The sequence below is a fragment of the Pseudophryne corroboree genome, chromosome 1 (genome assembly GCF_028390025.1).
Source record: "Pseudophryne corroboree isolate aPseCor3 chromosome 1, aPseCor3.hap2, whole genome shotgun sequence".
Classification (NCBI taxonomy): domain Eukaryota; kingdom Metazoa; phylum Chordata; class Amphibia; order Anura; family Myobatrachidae; genus Pseudophryne; species Pseudophryne corroboree.
Window position 1 is genome coordinate 1112109037 of NC_086444.1, and position 21727 is coordinate 1112130763.

General features: G+C 42.4%; 1 protein-coding gene across 3 annotated transcripts in view; it reads right to left on the reverse strand.

Moving 5' to 3' along the window:
- ARAP2 (ArfGAP with RhoGAP domain, ankyrin repeat and PH domain 2) overlaps positions 1-21727 on the reverse strand; it is a 575623-nt gene that overhangs the window by 106303 nt on the left and 447593 nt on the right. For all 3 annotated transcript variants that reach the window (XM_063922313.1, XM_063922304.1, XM_063922322.1), the window contains exons 27-28: positions 21049-21166; positions 15806-15931 (exon numbers count right to left, since the gene is read on the reverse strand). In XM_063922313.1, coding sequence (XP_063778383.1) covers positions 15806-15931; positions 21049-21166 — 244 coding nt within the window. The remainder of the gene's footprint in view (positions 1-15805; positions 15932-21048; positions 21167-21727) is intronic.

Sequence of the window (21727 nt, forward strand, 5' to 3'; positions counted from 1 at the left end):
GCATAGAAGAGATAAGTTTTCATTGAGGCCCATTGGTGAGACAGTGTTAAAGTTATTTATCCAACGTGCCTCCAACTGCAGCAGCTTCTTATTTCGGTCGCCCCCACGCGGTAATGGTGGAACATGGTCCACCAATTTGTACCGCAAAGTGGCCATACTGTGGCCCATTTCCTTATAGTGACGCGCTACTGGCTGTTCGGTGGCTTTACCCTCCAAGGCCATTCTGATGGCGGATCTATGTTGTGCAGCCCGTTCCCGAAAGGTGCATACCGTTTTGCCTATGTATGCTAGACCGCACGGACATTTAATGATGTAGATAACAAATCTTGAAGTGCACGTCAGCACATGCTTAATGGCAATTTTTTTACCAGAGTGGGGATGCAGTACCACTGGTCCTGTTTCCAGGAATCTGCAAGTTGTACATCCCGTACACTTGTAGGACCCCGGGGGCTTACTCAAAAAATGAGACCTGAGCTCCCTTTGTGGTGATACTATATCAGAATGTACCAACCAGTCTTTTAAATTTCTTCCTCGACGATGACACTTGAGTAAGGAGCTGTTATGGAGCGCTGGAATCGAGTTGTCTGTACTGACAATGGGCCAGAGTATGTTGGCATTTTTCCTGATGATTGTACTGGCCGTCGTGTAAGTAGTTACCAAAGGAACTATCTTCCGTTCAGATTTACTTTTTCTACGTAGGCATTCTTCACGTGATAGTGCCATTGCTTTTTCTTTGGCCTTAATCAACTCATGCCTTCTATAGCCTCGTTGAAGGAATTTTTCCATCAAGTCGTTGATTTCTCTCTCTGCATCCATCTCATTGCTTGAAATCCGCTTTACTCTTAGAAATTGCGAGTACGGAAGACCTTTTTTCATGGCTTCTGGATGGAAGCTCCTTGCATGGAGTAGTGTGTTCCTATCCGTGGGTTTGTGATACATTGATGTAAATAGTGCTGTACCTGTTTTTGTGATTTGGACGTCCAGGTAATGGATTGTGTCAGTACTTACATCATAGGTGAACTTGATGTTAGCGTCCATTTGATTGATAAGTGTCATATGACACAAAAAATCATTGAGTTTGCCGGACCATATTATAAGCAGATCATCTATATAACGCAAAAATAAGATGATACCGTTAGCAAAAGGTAAATTTTCTAAAAACAGCGTTTTTTCAACGGACAACATAAACGCATTTGCAAACGCTGGGGCCACGTTACTCCCCATCGCGCACCCCAAGCGTTGCAGAAAGAAGGTACCGTCAAACATAAAAAAGTTTCGGGTGAGAGTCTTTTCTAACAAAAGTAAGAAAAAGTCAATATCCGGGCCTTTGTAATGTGAGTTACCAATCAGCAACCGCCTCATTGAGGAAATTCCCTCTCAATGTGGGATGTTTGTGTACAGACTTACTACATCAATGCTCGCTAATACACATTCCTCAGGTAGATCTGTACAGCTTTGAAGGTGGAGCAAAAGTTGTGTGGTATCCATGAGTACCGTCTGCTCTGCTTGGATTACCGGCTGTAGATAATGGTCTAGATATCTGGAGATGGCATTGTATAGCGACCCACGTGCCGAGATTATTGGGCGTCCCGGGGGGGCAGACAGGCTCTTGTGCACTTTTGGCAATGTGTAAAGAATTGGAGTAATAGGATGGTCCACCGTCAGTGCTTTCAGGGTAATTTTATCAATATAATTCTTCTGATATGCATCCTGTAGAATTATATCAATCTCTTTTTTGAATGAGATTGAGGGATCCCCCCCCAATTTCTCATAGACCGACTGGTCATTAAGCTGGCGGTGGATTTCGTCCATGTATTGGGCACGATCCTGCAGCACAATGGCCCCTCCCTTGTCGGCCGCTCGTATCACCAGCTCCTTGTTCTCGCTTAAAGATCTCATTGCTACAAATTCTCCTTGTGTTAAGTTCGGCAGGGGTTTATCCATCTTTTTGATCTCCTTGATGACAGTGGATTCAAGCATCCTTGAATAGCTTCTAATCGAAGCATTATGCGTCTGCGGATCAAAATGAGAAATAGGTCTTAAAGGATGATCCGGACCCTCCAAAACCTCAGTGATTGGATTCTTCCCAAAATGCTCTTTTAACTTTAGGTTACGTTGGTGTTTCCATGCATCCACTTTCCAATCAAAAGCATTAAATTTTGTTGTGGGTACATATGAGAGCCCTTTATTCAGTAAACTGGTTTCTTCATCGGATAGTGTATACGAGGACAGATTAATTATGAGATTATTGCAAGGAATTAGCGTTTTCCTCTTCCTTTCTCCTTGGCCACCCCTCCTCGTTTGGGAGCGTGTTCTTTTCTTCGCGCACCGCCGGTGCGTGTCGAGGTCCCTAAAGGGGGTTTACTGCTTTGGGCGCTGGATAGGGGTTCTTGTTCCTCTGCTGAGCTTCCCCCAGTGGATACCTCAGTATCTGTTAGAAATCGTCTTGAATTTCGTTTATTAAAGAATTGCTTCCTTCTTAGGGGATAACGCCCTGTGGCCCAGGGGTAGACTGTTTGTTCTTCATAGTCCTTATTCACTGTTACCAGTTTTGATTTTTTATATTTGATCAGTTCACTTTTATAGGACTCAACCTTTTGATTCAGTTTGGTCATCCAATCTGTATTGGGGTCGCTTGTCAAGAGGGTATTGGAGGATTTTACCAGGTCTGCTATTTTAGCTTTGGTTTCATTCATTATTCTGGTGGATTCTTCCACCACTAATAACATCAGGTCACATGAGCATTTGTTCAACACTGCCACCCAGCGGCGACAAAACTCCGAATTCATCCTCCCTATAGTGGGGATATTTTTGATTCTAAATCCCCTGGGGATCTTCCGTTCCCTATAATAATCAGAGATTGTCACGCTATGCAGGTGATAGTCAATCTCCTTTTTCTTTAATTTGAGTAATGAGAAATAAATGTCCTCTGCGGCATCTACACCAGCAGTACTTTTAAAGGTGTCTTTGTTTAGTAATATCTCTGCCTCAGAATCAGTGAAGCTCAGAAACTCCCCTGTAGGTAGGGTGATAGTCTGAAAACCTGGAATATTTTTCAATCTGCCTTGACTTGATCCCTCCATAATTGTGAATCAATCAAAGCAGCAGCAAGCCCTTATGCATAAACAAACACCGTGTTCACAAATAAGCGTGCAGAAAAGAATAATTTAGTGAGCAAAAAAGACGGTACTGACACAAATCCATATCATTTTTGAAGAATGGTTGCCATGTCCAATAAATATCTGACAAGCAGAAATTTAATGCATAAAGTTCCCAAATGACCGGCACTCCAAACAACTTGTTAATTACCTGGGTGCCCTCCCACGGTCCAGACAGAGCAGAAACAAAGAGCAAGTTCAGGCGGCACTCCACGGATTTACAAAACCAAATAAGACAGCTACACCAGCTTGATTGTCAACGTTTCAGGTGCTATTTAATTACACCTTTCGTCAGGATACAAATAAAGAAAGTACAACATACCTTATATAGATCACCAGTGTTCAGACCCCAATCACCTTTGCCACCCTTTTCCGGTCACGGGTGCCGTCATTAAGCACGGCCATCCACAGCTGACAGGAAAACGGGTTGCCATAGCAACCCCCAACCAACCAACACGTAACCTACGTGCTCCAGACCACCCACACCCCCGGAGCCCGCCCAGCGGCATCGCGTAAAGCCGCGTCTACCAATGAGCGGACGGGGGAGGCGGGGGCCCGTTGCCTAGGCAACGAAATGCTAACCAATGTGACAACAAACAGTGTGCGGAATCATGCTGGAACATAACACAGGCAATCAAAGCATATAACAATATCACATTGTGGTGCTTCGTCATGAGTACAACAACTAGGGTTAAATAAAAGGTCTGGATGCTGCAATAATCACGATATTAATGAGTCGGTTATCTAAGGAATTACGGCAGTATTGCGGTATATATTAATGATCAGAAAGCTATTACTTTAAAGCTGGTAACATCCATGGAAAGAATTCCTAAAGGCATTGATTAACCACCCTTACAACACTAAATGTGTCAAAGATCATAGCAACAACATAGCCAAATTCCTTAGATAACCGACTCATTAATATCGTGATTATTGCAGCATCCAGACCTTTTATTTAACCCTAGTTGTTGTACTCATGACGAAGCACCACAATGTGATATTGTTATATGCTTTGATTGCCTGTGTTATGTTCCAGCATGATTCCGCACACTGTTTGTTGTCACATTGGTAAGCATTTCGTTGCCTAGGCGACGGGCCCCCGCCTCCCCCGTCCGCTCATTGGTAGACGCGGCTTTACGCGATGCCGCTGGGCGGGCTCCGGGGGTGTGGGTGGTCTGGAGCACGTAGGTTACGTGTTGGTTGGTTGGGGGTTGCTATGGCAACCCGTTTTCCTGTCAGCTGTGGATGGCCGTGCTTAATGACGGCACCCGTGACCGGAAAAGGGTGGCAAAGGTGATTGGGGTCTGAACACTGGTGATCTATATAAGGTATGTTGTACTTTCTTTATTTGTATCCTGACGAAAGGTGTAATTAAATAGCACCTGAAACGTTGACAATCAAGCTGGTGTAGCTGTCTTATTTGGTTTTGTAAATCCGTGGAGTGCCGCCTGAACTTGCTCTTTGTTTCTGCTCTGTCTGGACCGTGGGAGGGCACCCAGGTAATTAACAAGTTGTTTGGAGTGCCGGTCATTTGGGAACTTTATGCATTAAATTTCTGCTTGTCAGATATTTATTGGACATGGCAACCATTCTTCAAAAATGATATGGATTTGTGTCAGTACCGTCTTTTTTGCTCACTAAATTATTCTTTTCTGCACGCTTATTTGTGAACACGGTGTTTGTTTATGCATAAGGGCTTGCTGCTGCTTTGATTGATTCACAATTATGGAGGGATCAAGTCAAGGCAGATTGAAAAATATTCCAGGTTTTCAGACTATCACCCTACCTACAGGGGAGTTTCTGAGCTTCACTGATTCTGAGGCAGAGATATTACTAAACAAAGACACCTTTAAAAGTACTGCTGGTGTAGATGCCGCAGAGGACATTTATTTCTCATTACTCAAATTAAAGAAAAAGGAGATTGACTATCACCTGCATAGCGTGACAATCTCTGATTATTATAGGGAACGGAAGATCCCCAGGGGATTTAGAATCAAAAATATCCCCACTATAGGGAGGATGAATTCGGAGTTTTGTCGCCGCTGGGTGGCAGTGTTGAACAAATGCTCATGTGACCTGATGTTATTAGTGGTGGAAGAATCCACCAGAATAATGAATGAAACCAAAGCTAAAATAGCAGACCTGGTAAAATCCTCCAATACCCTCTTGACAAGCGACCCCAATACAGATTGGATGACCAAACTGAATCAAAAGGTTGAGTCCTATAAAAGTGAACTGATCAAATATAAAAAATCAAAACTGGTAACAGTGAATAAGGACTATGAAGAACAAACAGTCTACCCCTGGGCCACAGGGCGTTATCCCCTAAGAAGGAAGCAATTCTTTAATAAACGAAATTCAAGACGATTTCTAACAGATACTGAGGTATCCACTGGGGGAAGCTCAGCAGAGGAACAAGAACCCCTATCCAGCGCCCAAAGCAGTAAACCCCCTTTAGGGACCTCGACAAGCACCGGCGGTGCGCGAAGAAAAGAACACGCTCCCAAACGAGGAGGGGTGGCCAAGGAGAAAGGAAGAGGAAAACGCTAATTCCTTGCAATAATCTCATAATTAATCTGTCCTCGTATACACTATCCGATGAAGAAACCAGTTTACTGAATAAAGGGCTCTCATATGTACCCACAACAAAATTTAATGCTTTTGATTGGAAAGTGGATGCATGGAAACACCAACGTAACCTAAAGTTAAAAGAGCATTTTGGGAAGAATCCAATCACTGAGGTTTTGGAGGGTCCGGATCATCCTTTAAGACCTATTTCTCATTTTGATCCGCAGACGCATAATGCTTCGATTAGAAGCTATTCAAGGATGCTTGAATCCACTGTCATCAAGGAGATCAAAAAGATGGATAAACCCCTGCCGAACTTAACACAAGGAGAATTTGTAGCAATGAGATCTTTAAGCGAGAACAAGGAGCTGGTGATACGAGCGGCCGACAAGGGAGGGGCCATTGTGCTGCAGGATCGTGCCCAATACATGGACGAAATCCACCGCCAGCTTAATGACCAGTCGGTCTATGAGAAATTGGGGGGGGATCCCTCAATCTCATTCAAAAAAGAGATTGATATAATTCTACAGGATGCATATCAGAAGAATTATATTGATAAAATTACCCTGAAAGCACTGACGGTGGACCATCCTATTACTCCAATTCTTTACACATTGCCAAAAGTGCACAAGAGCCTGTCTGCCCCCCCGGGACGCCCAATAATCTCGGCACGTGGGTCGCTATACAATGCCATCTCCAGATATCTAGACCATTATCTACAGCCGGTAATCCAAGCAGAGCAGACGGTACTCATGGATACCACACAACTTTTGCTCCACCTTCAAAGCTGTACAGATCTACCTGAGGAATGTGTATTAGCGAGCATTGATGTAGTAAGTCTGTACACAAACATCCCACATCGAGAGGGAATTTCCTCAATGAGGCGGTTGCTGATTGGTAACTCACATTACAAAGGCCCGGATATTGACTTTTTCTTACTTTTGTTAGAAAAGACTCTCACCCGAAACTTTTTTATGTTTGACGGTACCTTCTTTCTGCAACGCTTGGGGTGCGCGATGGGGAGTAACGTGGCCCCAGCGTTTGCAAATGCGTTTATGTTGTCCGTTGAAAAAACGCTGTTTTTAGAAAATTTACCTTTTGCTAACGGTATCATCTTATTTTTGCGTTATATAGATGATCTGCTTATAATATGGTCCGGCAAACTCAATGATTTTTTGTGTCATATGACACTTATCAATCAAATGGACGCTAACATCAAGTTCACCTATGATGTAAGTACTGACACAATCCATTACCTGGACGTCCAAATCACAAAAACAGGTACAGCACTATTTACATCAATGTATCACAAACCCACGGATAGGAACACACTACTCCATGCAAGGAGCTTCCATCCAGAAGCCATGAAAAAAGGTCTTCCGTACTCGCAATTTCTAAGAGTAAAGCGGATTTCAAGCAATGAGATGGATGCAGAGAGAGAAATCAACGACTTGATGGAAAAATTCCTTCAACGAGGCTATAGAAGGCATGAGTTGATTAAGGCCAAAGAAAAAGCAATGGCACTATCACGTGAAGAATGCCTACGTAGAAAAAGTAAATCTGAACGGAAGATAGTTCTTTTGGTAACTACTTACACGACGGCCAGTACAATCATCAGAAAAATGCCAACATACTCTGGCCCATTGTCAGTACAGACAACTCGATTCCAGCGCTCCATAACAGCTCCTTACTCAAGTGTCATCGTCGAGGAAGAAATTTAAAAGACTGGTTGGTACATTCTGATATAGTATCACCACAAAGGGAGCTCAGGTCTCATTTTTTGAGTAAGCCCCCGGGGTCCTACAAGTGTACGGGATGTACAACTTGCAGATTCCTGGAAACAGGACCAGTGGTACTGCATCCCCACTCTGGTAAAAAAATTGCCATTAAGCATGTGCTGACGTGCACTTCAAGATTTGTTATCTACATCATTAAATGTCCGTGCGGTCTAGCATACATAGGCAAAACGGTATGCACCTTTCGGGAACGGGCTGCACAACATAGATCCGCCATCAGAATGGCCTTGGAGGGTAAAGCCACCGAACAGCCAGTAGCGCGTCACTATAAGGAAATGGGCCACAGTATGGCCACTTTGCGGTACAAATTGGTGGACCATGTTCCACCATTACCGCGTGGGGGCGACCGAAATAAGAAGCTGCTGCAGTTGGAGGCACGTTGGATAAATAACTTTAACACTGTCTCACCAATGGGCCTCAATGAAAACTTATCTCTTCTATGCTTTTTATAAAGTATTGTCTCTGCTTGGGTATAATGGGCCTGGTAATAGCATCAACAAATATGTTTTTTTGTATACCTAATAGGTCTGCTAGCAGCGATAATGAGTCTTTCTATTTAATGACACATTTAACTGTTAATTAATTCGGTTTCTAGGAGAGGCGGCTTATTGCTGAATGGATTCATAAACTAATATTATATTTGGCTATGTTGTTGCTATGATCTTTGACACATTTAGTGTTGTAAGGGTGGTTAATCAATGCCTTTAGGAATTCTTTCCATGGATGTTACCAGCTTTAAAGTAATAGCTTTCTGATCATTAATATATACCGCAATACTGCCGTAATTCCTTAGATAACCGACTCATTAATATCGTGATTATTGCAGCATCCAGACCTTTTATTTAACCCTAGTTGTTGTACTCATGACGAAGCACCACAATGTGATATTGTTATATGCTTTGATTGCCTGTGTTATGTTCCAGCATGATTCCGCACACTGTTTGTTGTCACATTGGTAAGCATTTCGTTGCCTAGGCGACGGGCCCCCGCCTCCCCCGTCCGCTCATTGGTAGACGCGGCTTTACGCGATGCCGCTGGGCGGGCTCCGGGGGTGTGGGTGGTCTGGAGCACGTAGGTTACGTGTTGGTTGGTTGGGGGTTGCTATGGCAACCCGTTTTCCTGTCAGCTGTGGATGGCCGTGCTTAATGACGGCACCCGTGACCGGAAAAGGGTGGCAAAGGTGATTGGGGTCTGAACACTGGTGATCTATATAAGGTATGTTGTACTTTCTTTATTTGTATCCTGACGAAAGGTGTAATTAAATAGCACCTGAAACGTTGACAATCAAGCTGGTGTAGCTGTCTTATTTGGTTTTGTAAATCCGTGGAGTGCCGCCTGAACTTGCTCTTTGTTTCTGCTCTGTCTGGACCGTGGGAGGGCACCCAGGTAATTAACAAGTTGTTTGGAGTGCCGGTCATTTGGGAACTATATATATATATATATATATATACATATATACACATATATAGTAAATACTGCTAGTCCATGCATGCTAATGTACCAGATTGATAACAGCAATAGACTATAGAGAATTTACCATAAACCTGTGCATTATAAGATATCATATGTATAATGTATAATTCAAATGCACAGTCTGGAACATGATCCCTAGAGGAGGAGGTGGGCCCCCAAGGCAATAGGGCTCATTGGGGGTTTCCCCCATTCCCCTTAAGGCCAGTCCAACCCTGATATGCATATGCAATAACACAGGGTGCATTTTTGCAGCCCTATAGTATGATATCTTACTTTTAATAAGGGATATATTTATCAATGCATTAACGCAAGCTTTGATAAGTAATATATTGCAGCAATTAAAAATTAATTATCGGTGGATTAATAAAAAGCATGCAGTGACACAGGCTCTGTGTCTTTCCTGCAAAATAGTAGCATACTACTAGCATACTGTATATAATGGCTAATGCCATCAAAAGATGGTACAGGTTGAGTATCCCATATCCAAATATTCCGAAATACGGAATATTCTGAAATACAGATTTTTTTTTTGTGTGAGACAGAGCTAGTGAAACCTTTGTGTTCTGATGGCTCAATGTACACAAACTTTGGTTAAAATACACAAAGTTATTAAAAATATTGTATTAAATGACCTTTAGGCTGTGTGTATAAGGTGTATATGAAACATACATGAATTGTGTGAATGTACACACACTTTGTTTAATGCACAAATTATTAAAAATATTGGCTAAAATGACCTTCAGGCTATGTGTATAAGGTGTATATAAAACATAAATGTATTCTGTGCTTAGACTTAGGTCCCATTGCCATGATATCTCATTATGGTATGCAATTATTCCAAAATACTGAAAAATCTGATATCCAAAATACCTCTGGTCCCAAGCATTTTGGATAAGGAATACTCAACCTGTATTAGCTATCAAGAAACAAGCTCTGAACATGACACATTTTCCCAGATCACAGTCTCCATAGTCTCCTTTGGGAACTGCATTTGTCACTCTTAATACTCTTAGAGGACACTTAGAGGTATATTTACTAAAGGACAATTTGAGATCGATCTTAATCGATGTTTGGCTTCCAGTGTTAAACACACATATTTACTAGCAGGTGATTTTTTACATTCATTTTTTTAAATGTTAGTAAATGTGTTTTAACCCTGCAAGTCAAACATTGATTAAGATCGATCTGAAAACAACCAACATCGACCTTTAGTAAATTTACTCCCTAGGGTCTGAGTCTGAGCCATAAGCTATGTACTGTATATCGATGTCAGATGCAGTTGAGCAATTTTTTTTTTACTTTGCACTCATCTAAATCGCAACACGCATCAATCCCAATTGTGCTTATACAGAGTAGTAATAATTTCAGATGCATGCATGCAAGAGTATACTGAAAATGCATTGGGCAGTGACTGGGAGGTGACTATTCCGACACACAGAGATGGCTCCTCTTCTACTGTAGGTGTATTATTATTTATTTATTTATTTATTTATTACCAGTTTCTTATATAGCACAGCAAATTCCATTGCGCTTTACAATTTGAACAACAGCAATAAAGACATAGAGGTAGGAAGGCCCTGTTCGCAAGTTTACAATCTATAGGCATTGATACACAAGACTAGATGCTACCTATTGCATAATGGTCCACCAGATTGCGAAGGTTCTTAATGAGCTGTATGATATATTCACTCAGCAATGTTGGCCAACGGTCAAGGAAGTGTGAAAGTGAAGAAAGACAAAATATGTGAGGTTATGGGGTATATTCAATTGAAGTCGGATTCATTCCGACATTCATTTGTCAGAATGGATCCGACCTGGGCTATTCAATGACATCTCAATTTGACTTTTAAAAAAGTCAAATTGAGATGCAGGAGGGGAGACGGGGGAGAGCAGCGCTACAGCAGCGGCTATATAGCCGCTGCTGTAGCGCTGCTCTCCCCCATCTGCCCGCGTCTCTCCCCAGTCTCCCCCCACATCTCTCTGCCTCTCCCCGTCCCTCCTCTCCATGGCCCCGCATCAGAGTCGCCGCTCACGGCAGCGCCCACCCGGCTCCAGCAAGCGAGGTCTTGCTTGCTGGAAAGGTGGACGCTGCTGTGAGCAGCGGCTGTGACATCCTCTGGCACTGCTCTCCCCGTCCCTGGCGTGGCTCTCCCCATCTCCGGCGCTGCTCTCCCCATCTCACTTCGACTTTTTTTACAGTCGAATTGAGATGGTCGAAAAGGGGGCCAAAACCTGTCGTTTTGGCCCAGTTTTCGACACAAGCACGTGGATCGGCAGCTATTCTGCCGATCCACGTGCTTTTCGACAAGTCGAATTCCTCGACTTGTCAAAAAAATTGGGGTTAGATTGAATAGGTCGGAACCCCTTGCGACCTAATAAAGTCGAAAACTGATGTCTTTTCGACAGACGGCAGCTTTTGACTTCAATTGAATATACCCCTATATGTGCTGTGTACTGTACAAAAGGGACGTAATTAGATAAGCAGTGAAGGTTATATGGGTGGGAATTTGATAAGCTTGTCTGAAGAGGTGAGTTTTCAGGGAATGTTTGAAGACTTGGAGACTAGAGGTAAGTCGTATTGTGTGTGGGAGGGCATTGTGCAGAGTGGGCACAGTCCAGATAAAGTCCTGTAATTTTGAGTGGGGACAAGTAATGTGCATGGATGAGAGATGAGGATCTTGTGCAGAGCAGAGAGGTAGGGTAGGGAGATATATTGAGATGACTGAAGAGATGTACTGTAGGTTGGTGCAGTTTTTTAACAGCCTTGTATGTAAGAAAAAGTATTTTATATTGAATACGGTAGAATATGGGAGTGTTGCGGGCATGTCACTGAAGGGGTTGGGAATGATTTGCCTGTGGTCAGGATGCTAGCGGTCAGATGACCAACCATAGCTTCCAGATGGTGCGAATCCTGACAGGAGCTAGGTAATTATACTTACCTTCTCTCAATGCCCCTCCCCCCAATCCTCTTTTTTCGTTGCCTAAACCTGACCGCCCCCCCCCCCCCCCCCCACAGCCTAACCCTAACTCTCCCTGGGGTTGCCTAAAACATAACACCCCCTCCCCGGAGCCTAATCCTAACCCTCCCTTTCCTGGAGCCTAACCCTCCCCCCACAGCCTAAACCTACACCCCCTTCCCCGCGCAGTTTACCTGTCCGCAGCCTCCAGTTTTCAGAGATGCCTTGAAGCTGGCCTGGGGGCTTCCCATACCTTTGCAAATGTATGCAACTGAGATCTCTGAAATGTCTAACACCATGTAGTTATCAAATCCTGTTGCTGATGTCATCCATGTGCTGGGGATACTAGTGTAAACCCTCGTTCACAATCCCGGTAGTCTGGATTTTGGAATCCAGACCGCCGGGATTGTGATTCTTGTCGGGTTGCCGGCTCCGGCATTCCGAGCAGTGGCGGGAGTCCGGCATCAGTATATAAACTGCCGGGTTTTAGACCAACGGGATCTTGCCTGGATAACCACTGAAAGGGTCACATACGCAGGTGCTCAAATATTCAGAATAGGGCTACTGGCATCTTTATGTACAGTATATGTGAATCGCACTAATGTAAGTTTAAAAAAGCTGCTCAGTTTCAAAAGGGCAGCAAGTATATACTTAACAAACTAGTGCTGCAAATGTGTTGTGTGTGCGTAGATAATAGAAAGTTGTTACTACCTGTAAGCAGTGTGTCATACTGTATTACAGTATTGCAAGCAAATGTTTCAATTGTTTCAAGAGGTTGCTGAATATGTGTTTGCATTATTTTTCCCTTGCAGGGCAAGCAGGAAGAAAAGCAGCAGTGATCGGGCTAGTGCACACGGATAGTGATAGTGATGACAGTAAGAGTTGGAATAGCAGTTATCCGACTGCATACAGAAAATGCATACAACTCTGCATATTGGTGTGTATATGCATTTATATATTGTTCTATGCACACAATGCAGGAACACCTGTGGGTGACTTGGAGTTGCTTTACCCTTCCTCTGTACTTGTCACTGCCTGTTTAGGGGTTTTATTGCTATGTTTGTATTAATGCTTTGTGTATTCCTGCGATAGCTCACTATACCATATTCAAACTGGCCCTAATGAAGCTATCTGATATAATGAAACCAGCAGGGTGTTGTTTTATTCCTTCGATTACAATATAAATGAGGGCACTAGAGGGAAAGTGCAGAGCATCTATCATAAGTCCTAATCTCCATGCCGGAAAACCACAATTGTCCGGTTAACCAGCAACAGCTCCAGATAAGATCACTGAGAGGGGAGAAGGGAATAATGTTTTTGGCTTTCAAGTCCATTGAGATAAGCACTTAAATTCTATTCTATTTTAGGGGCCATAATATCCCTTTAATCCAGGACACATTTGAATTCTGCAGGTTCTGTGGCTGGCTAAATTCAAGCTTGCATTTCACCTGATTTTAATCAGCCGCAGAACCTGTGCAAATCATAGGTGTTCCAGATTAAAGGGATACTATGGCAAGCCTATAGTACATATGGGGGGCTATCAGTGGTGCAAGTAAAAAAAAATGTGTTAGTGGTACTGTGTGTGCGTGCCTAAGGTGCGCATGCCAACAAATGGATGTGGCCACATGGGGCATGGCCAATGAAAATGGGGGAGTGATACACATATGGGGGGAGAGGTACACATATGACTCCAATATTGCAGTGCCAGATACACATATGCCCCCAATAGTGCCAGATACACATAAGCCCCTAGTAGTGCAGTGCCAGATACACATATGCCACCACAGTGCCAGATATGCCTCCACAATGCCATATACACATATGCCCCCAATAGTGCCATATACACATATGCCCCCAGTAGTGCAGTGCCAGATACACATATGCCACCACAGTGCCAGATATGCCCCCCACAGTGCCAGATATGCCCCCACAGTGCCAGATACAAATATGCCCCCACAGTGTCAGATACACATATGCCCCCACAGTGCCAGATATACATATGTCCACAGAGTGCCAGATATGCCCCCACAGTGCCAGACATGCCCCCACAGTGCCAGATGTGCCCCCACAGTGCCAGATACAAATATGCCCCCACAGTGCTAGATACACATATGCCCCCACAGTGCCAGGTACACATATGGTGTATCAGGGGAGGAGAGCATAGTGCCCACCTCTCCTGCCCTCAGAGCTTAGTCTGGTGGCAGCAATGTGTATCTCAAATCAGGCAGCGGTTCATGAGGCAATCAAAGCTCGCAGTCCAGAAGCCAATTGGGAGCCACCACTGCAGGTCTGCGAGCTCTGATTGGCTCATGAACCGGCACCTGGTTTGAGATACATGCCACCCCCAGACTGAGCACTGAGGGGCAGGAGAGGCGCGCGCAGTGCTCTCCTCCCCTCACACACAGCAGTGACTACAAGCAAGATGGTTGGGCCGGCAATACTGCGTACCAGCTGTCAATTTCTTACCAGTCCGCAGTACTGCCCGTACTGCCATACTTGCAGCACTAGGGGCTATTCAGAGTTGGGCGCAGATTTTGCTCTCGCAGCAAAATCTGCAACCATATGATCACTTGCTGAGGGCTGGCCTGCATAGAGCAAGGCCATCCAGCATGTGTGGTGCTGCCCTGCGATGTGATCACAATTCAATTGCAATCACATTGAATAGAGGTTGACTCCTACCTTACGCAGCCAGGCTGTGTAGGCTGTGGTCCCGCCGCCATGTTTCCTATAGCAGGCAATGTCATCGGTCGGCCCCAAAAATGGTCATGACACACCTGCATTTCCCGATTTTCTCCCCTCCAACGCCATGTCGCCACCCCTGGACGCCCGTCACCTGTCAATTATCATGCTATTTCATCCTTCCGGGGTGCGATCACATGGAGAAGGGTTGTGCATGCATACATAGCACATGCGCAAAACCTATGGATGCGGCTGCTACATATGACCGCAGCGGCTACGTCCATCTCTGAATGAGGCCAATGGTGATTTGTGATACCGATAAATCATTCAGCACTTGCATACATACCATGCTGGTGTCTTTATTTAGAGAATTAAGATTTCCGTGTTGGTAGGACACAGACAGGCTCCTTTCAGGAAGAAGCATCACGGACAGAAGAACATTTTGGGGCAAAATTATATGGAGGATCCATATTTCATTTCTTACCTGACTGGACATTTTTAGCGAGTGGAGCACAGTTTATATAAACTCTGGACATATTTAATGCTGTATTTATATTGTGCGAAAGGGCTTTTAAATAATATCTATGCGGCAGCATGTTTTCACTAATTAAACTGTGGACTTTACTTGTCCTATGGGCCTGTTTGGTCTTTGTCAGTCTTTGATAGATTATTGTTCTTGTGTAATTGGCAAAGTCTCTTGGATGCCATTGATCTGTACATAAGAATGAGCTAAAGGCACAAGTGAAATGAGCATAGGGAATTGTATCCCATAAGAGTACAAGGAAATTAAGAACAGCATTTAATAAAGACTTTTTAGATACACTTTAAATAAATGTCTCAATACTTGAGCAGTTCTCAAATCCTCTTCTCCTGTTACACTTTCACAAGAGAATATTTAATATGGATTATGCTTATGCATTGCAGACACTTTAACCATAAACATATACACAGAGCCTTTCATTGCTTGTCGCCTGTCAATTACACATACTCTGCAAAATGATTAATGTGTTACCCAGCAACAAAGAAATATCATATAACAAGAACAAAAATAGCATATTCTGAACCACATGTTATCATATTTGTATCCTCACAGGCAGTTATTATTAATTTCCCTCAGTAGTATGACATAAAGTATGTGCTTATCAACCCCCTATGAACCTACATATCAACATACCTAAACTCAGCAGGTGATTGCTTGCAGGAAAGGGTTTTACAAGTAAGTAGGCATTTCCCGGGTCACGAAGCATGCTCCATTCCAGAACTGTTGCTAAAACTCTTTCATTGTAGTGCATGGGGCGCTCTGTAATATGGAAAATATGTAATGTAATGAAAATATTCATTGCATAGCTTTATGTGCTATTAAACAATTATATATTACAGCAGTGGGGACAGCACCAGAAGTGTTATTTTTTTGCTTGTCCTTTTCATTCTGACCCTCTTTTCAGTATAATATATATATATATATATATATACACATATATATATATATATACACTTATTAGAGGATTGGGTACAAAAGATATATATATATATATATATATATATATATATATTTTTTTTTTATTTTTTTTTACAGTACATACGCATGTAGAAGGGCACTCTGGGATATAGAAAAGAGCTGCCAGGGTGCCTTCCCTACAGAGTCATATACAGATGCAGGTGTCCCCCAAATGGAGTAGGAAGCAGCACTCTTCCAGTCTTTGTAAGGAGCTGTGTTTTTAATAAAATTATATATATATATATATGCCTTTTGTAACCAAGCCTCTAATAAGTAGGTTCTGTATAGTTTGTATCATTAAAGTGTGAAATTAGAAGTTTTGTTGGTAATTAAACCAAATGTCGATCTTATCCTTCTGCTTGTCATTACAAAATGTAGACCCTTTTACAGTAAATTTTAAGATCCTCTATGGGGATGAGAATTGAAACCAGCTTGTCTAAAGCTTATGATGGCTAAAGAAAACACTTGTGAGCCTGGGTGTACTGTTGGTATATTGGGGGTCATTCCGAGTTGATCGCTAGCTGCCGTTGTTCGCAGCACAGCGATCAGGCTAAAAATCAGAATTTCTGCGCATGCGCACGGGCAGCAGTGCGCACGCGCCAAGTACTTTCACACAAAACTATGCAGTTTTACACAAGGGCGAGCGACTCTTTTCAGTCGCTCTGCTGATCGGTGAGTGATTGACAGGAAGTGGGTGTTTCTGGGTGGTAACTGCCCGTTTTCCAGGAGTGTGCTAAAAAACGCAGGCGTGTCAGGTTAAACCGCAAGAGTGGCTGGGGAAACGGGGGAGTGGCTGGCCGAACGCAGGGCGTGTTTGTGACGTCAAACCAGGAACGAAACACTCTGAAGTGATCGCTAGGTAGGAGTAGGTCTGGAGCTACTCAGAAACTGCATGAAAATTTTTTCGAGCAGTTCTGCTAACCTTTGGTTCGCACTTCTGCTAAGCTAAGATACACTCCTAGAAGGCGGCGGCTTAGCGTTTGCCCTGCTACTAAAAGCAGCTAGAGAGCGATCAACTCAGAATGAGGGCCACAGTTAAGTTTGCAAAGCTCTATTCAAAGGATGATATGTTAATGTCGAAAGTGATTATGTATGGCTACATTATGTTCACAGGTACACTATAGCAACAGAGTACGTGTCAACATGTTTATAATGTCAACAAGCACAATGTTGACTTTAACATGTTGAGACTGACAAAGGTTGACATATTCAAAAAGTCAATACCCAATTTTAACCCTAACACTAACCCTAATAATAATGCTACCCCTAACATTTCTATTGTTGACATTCTGACTACAATTTATAGACATGTCATGTCAACATTTAAGTGTGTTGACTTTTTGCAGATTTTAGCATTTTAACCTTGTCAGCATCCTAACATTCAACACGCTGGTATTGACCTTCTGACTGTCGACATTGTAGGTTTCGACATGCCTACTGCATATTCTATTCAACATACAGTATGTATTATATAATAACACTTTTATATGCATAGTAATTTAACCTTCTACAGTATGTTCCCTGGCTTTCCCCAACCTCCATTTTCCTCAGTTAATAGATACATTTACGGTCATATGGCTAACAGTAATTTCTTTCTTCACCTGGGTGTTGTATGATGTGATTGTCTAATTGGTCAGGATAGCTCCGTGTTCAAAAAAACATTCAATTGCTTCAATTTTATATTTTTACTTTTACCAGATAGTTGTTTACAATATTTAAATAACATCTCGACATTGTCTAATATGATATATTATTATTATTTTGTGTTGTTTTCCCTTTAAATGTAAATAATTGGCCAAGATGTACTGTTTGTTACAGTTATTTATAATTGCATTACTTTTGGAAAAGGTAAATGTGGCAGTATGGATGGTGAAATGGTTAGCATTACTGCCTCACAGCACTGAGGTCATGGGTTCAATTCCCCCCATGGCCCTAACTGTACATGGGTGTTTTTCCTCCGGGTACTCCGGTTTCCTCCCACAATCCAAAAATATACTGGTAGGGTAATTGGCTTCCAACAAAAAAAATTAACCCTTGCATGAATGTGTCTGTGTGTACATGTGATAGGGTATATAGATTGTAAGCTCCACTGGGGCAGGGACTGATGTGAATGGGCAGAATATTCTCTGTAAAGTGATGCGGAATTTGTGTGTGCTATATAAATAACTGGTAACAATAATACAACTATTTTAAACAGAAAATAGTAAAAATGTTTTGAGAATTTTAAAACAATTGTTGAACTGAAAAGATAAAATAGCTAAGAAAGGGGAAATATGTATTTTGCTGAAGCATGCTCAAGGTTTAAGGAAAAGCTTTGTAGTAGAATAGTTCTCTTAGAGGCATATTCATGATCACTTAACTTGCTTTTATTTACATTACACTTATGTTTTAGGTTGCAGTATAATTAATGAAAGTCAGTAATGAAGGAGTTATGTCTCATATCTCCTTGATACCGCCTGATACGATAGTTTCCACACTCCCCAAACAAAAGTAAAAATTGTGAAATTCATCAAACTCCAAAAATGGATGATTAGCCCTTTTCAGGTTTGTTAGCAAACCAAAAAAGCCCACTAATGGGCAAAACCATGTTGCACTGCAGGCAGGGCAGATGTAACATATGCAGAGAGATTTATATTTGGTGGTGTGTGTTCAAACTGAAATCTAAATTGCAGTGTAAAAAATAAAGCAGCCAGTATTTACCCTGCACAGAAACAATTTAACCCAACCAAATCGAACAGTCTCTGCACATGTTACATCTGTACAGAGGCTGCAGGGAGGGAGCACTGGACAATGGGGGAGGATGCAAAGACACTGAGGATAGGCTGCCCCACCGAGTGATCAATGTAGAGAAGCTATGGGGAGGGAGCACTTGACAATGGGGGGAGGATGCAGGAACACTGAAGATATGCTGCAGGGTGAGCGATCACTGTACAGAAGCTGCGGGGATGGAGTGCTGGGCAATGAGAGGAGGATGCGAGGACACTGAGGACAGGCTGCGGGGGGAGTGATCACTCCACAGAAGCTATGGGGAGAGAGCACTGGACAATGAGAATTAAAAACTAAAATTTCTAATTTCATAATTTTTTCATGATGGACATGCCCCTTAGAGTGAAGATCATGTCTGGAAATACAGATGACAAATTGAAAATCTAATTAAATTGAAAAATGCGAGTTAGAAGCTGATTGGCTGGTACGTTATAACCTTCCATTTATCACTTCTCCAGGCTGCCCCATAGCCTGTAAAATGAACGCTAGGGGCTGATTGGCTGGTACTATATCTCTCTACAATTTATTTCTCTCAAAAGCTTAGTACATAGACCCCCTAAGGGGTTGATGTGTCAAGCAATGAAAAGAGTGGCAAAGTGGACTAGTGGAGAAGTTGCCCATAACAACCGATAGCAATTATTTATTTATTGGTTTATTAATTAACAGTTTCTTATATAGCGCAGCAAGTTCCGTTGCACTTTACAACTGGACACAATGATTAGACAAAACTGGGTAATAACAGTTATAGAGATAGGAGGGCTCTGCTCGCAAGCTTACAATCTATGGGGAAATAGTCAAAACAAAGATAGGTGCTATCTATTGAATAGTTGTCCACCAGATTTCAAAGGTTCTTGGTGGGCTGCGTGATATCACATCACAGCAGTGATGAACCAGGGTCAGTAGGAAGGGAAAGTGGAGATAGAGAAAATATGTGGCGGATATGTGTGGACTGTACAGTGGGGATATAATTGGATAGGAAAGCTTATGAAGGTAATGTGAGCGGTTCTGGAATTTGATAAGCTTGTCTGAAGAGGTGAGTTTTCAGGGAACGCTTGAAGGTTTGGAGACTAGAGGAGAGTCTTATTGTACGTGCTAGGGCATTCCACAGACTAGGTGCAGCCCGAAGAAAGTCATGTAATCGTGCATGGAAGCAAGTAATGAGTGTGGATGAGAGACGTAGATCTTGTGAAGAGTGAAGTGGCCGGGTTGGGAGATATTTTGAGATAAGCGAACATATGTACAGTATGTTGGTTAATAGCCTTGTGTGTGAGTAAAAGTATTTTATAGTGAATATGGTAGAATACAGGTAACCAATGGATGGACTGATATAGTGGGTATGCAGATGATGAATGTCTAGCAGGAAAATTACTCTCGCAGCTGCATTCAGAATGGATTGTAATGGTGAGAGTCTCTTATTGGTGAGACCAGTAAGAAGACTATTGCAATAATCAATGTGGGAGATAATGAGAGCATGGATTAGAGTTTAGCAGTGTCTTGTGTAAGGCATGATCATATTTTGGATATGTTTTTTAGATGCACATGATTTTGAGACAGATTGAATGTGGGGAACAAAGCACAGTTCAGAGTCCAGGATGACACCTAGGCAGCGAACTTGTGGTGTAGGGTTGATTGTCCAGTTCTCAACAGTGATAGAAATTTCAGATTGGTAACTGCTATTGGCAGGTGGAAATATAATTAACTCTTTTGGAAACATTAAGTTTGAGGTGGCAAGATGACATCCAAGATGAAACGGCAGAGAGGCAATCAGATAGGATATACCTATCATTTTATAGAATGTACTTGATAAATACTTCCTCAAGCTGATTGGTTGCTATGGGCAACTTTTCTAATGGTCCCACTTCTTCATTATTTTCACTGTTTGATAAATCATCCCATGAATTAAGGCACGCCACCCCCTCACTAACAATAGCTAGTACTGTATGCCCCTTTGAGTAATGCCTACTCTTCCTGGTGGGTGATCTGGCTTTGGACATGTGTACAGGACTTTAATTTCACACTAATTTAATAACATGTTCAAATATCTTTTCACCATATTAATTCAATTGCTGGCATAAAATGAAATTTTCAGTATGTTTATTACTATCATGAAAATACAAGAAACAAGTCAATAAATAAAAATATACTGTACATACCAATCTCTCCATTCTCAAGGACTTCAAACGTAGTCCAGAACATGTCCTTAGGCAAGGTGATATTTCTAATGCCGGCTACACAAATGGTCAGTTCTGCAGCTACCATTCTTGGAGAGACCTACAGAACACACCGTAAACCACTGCATTTATTCATGTGTGAAAATGAAGCTCTACACTTCTTCTACACTTTTTTACTCATTAATTAGAAAAGTGTTTCCCCAGAACACAGGCAGAAGTGGTTTTCTGAAGTTCTGGGAAAACATAATGTAGAGAAAGGCTGTTCTGAGCTTTCACTTGTCCAGACTCCATTTAAAATCTCAGACATCAATGTAGGAAAGTAAAAAGAAGAGAGTCTAAAGATGACAGTCTTATACAAATAAAAGTTAGTGCAAATATATAATACAGTAGCATTGCTAATTAAAAAATTTTCATGTTACCCACATTTTTAAATATTCAGCCCCTGGACATGAAACCTGGGCAAGGCTACTACCACGTATATGCCTGTACTGTACAGAAAGACTTTGGGCCTTATTCAGGTTTGTTAGCAAACCAAAAAAGCCCACTAATGGGCAAAACCATGCTGCACTGCAGGTGGGGCAGATGTAACATGTGCAGAGAGAGTTAGATTTGGGTGGGGTGTGTTCAAACTGAAATCTAAATTGCAGTATAAAAATAAAGC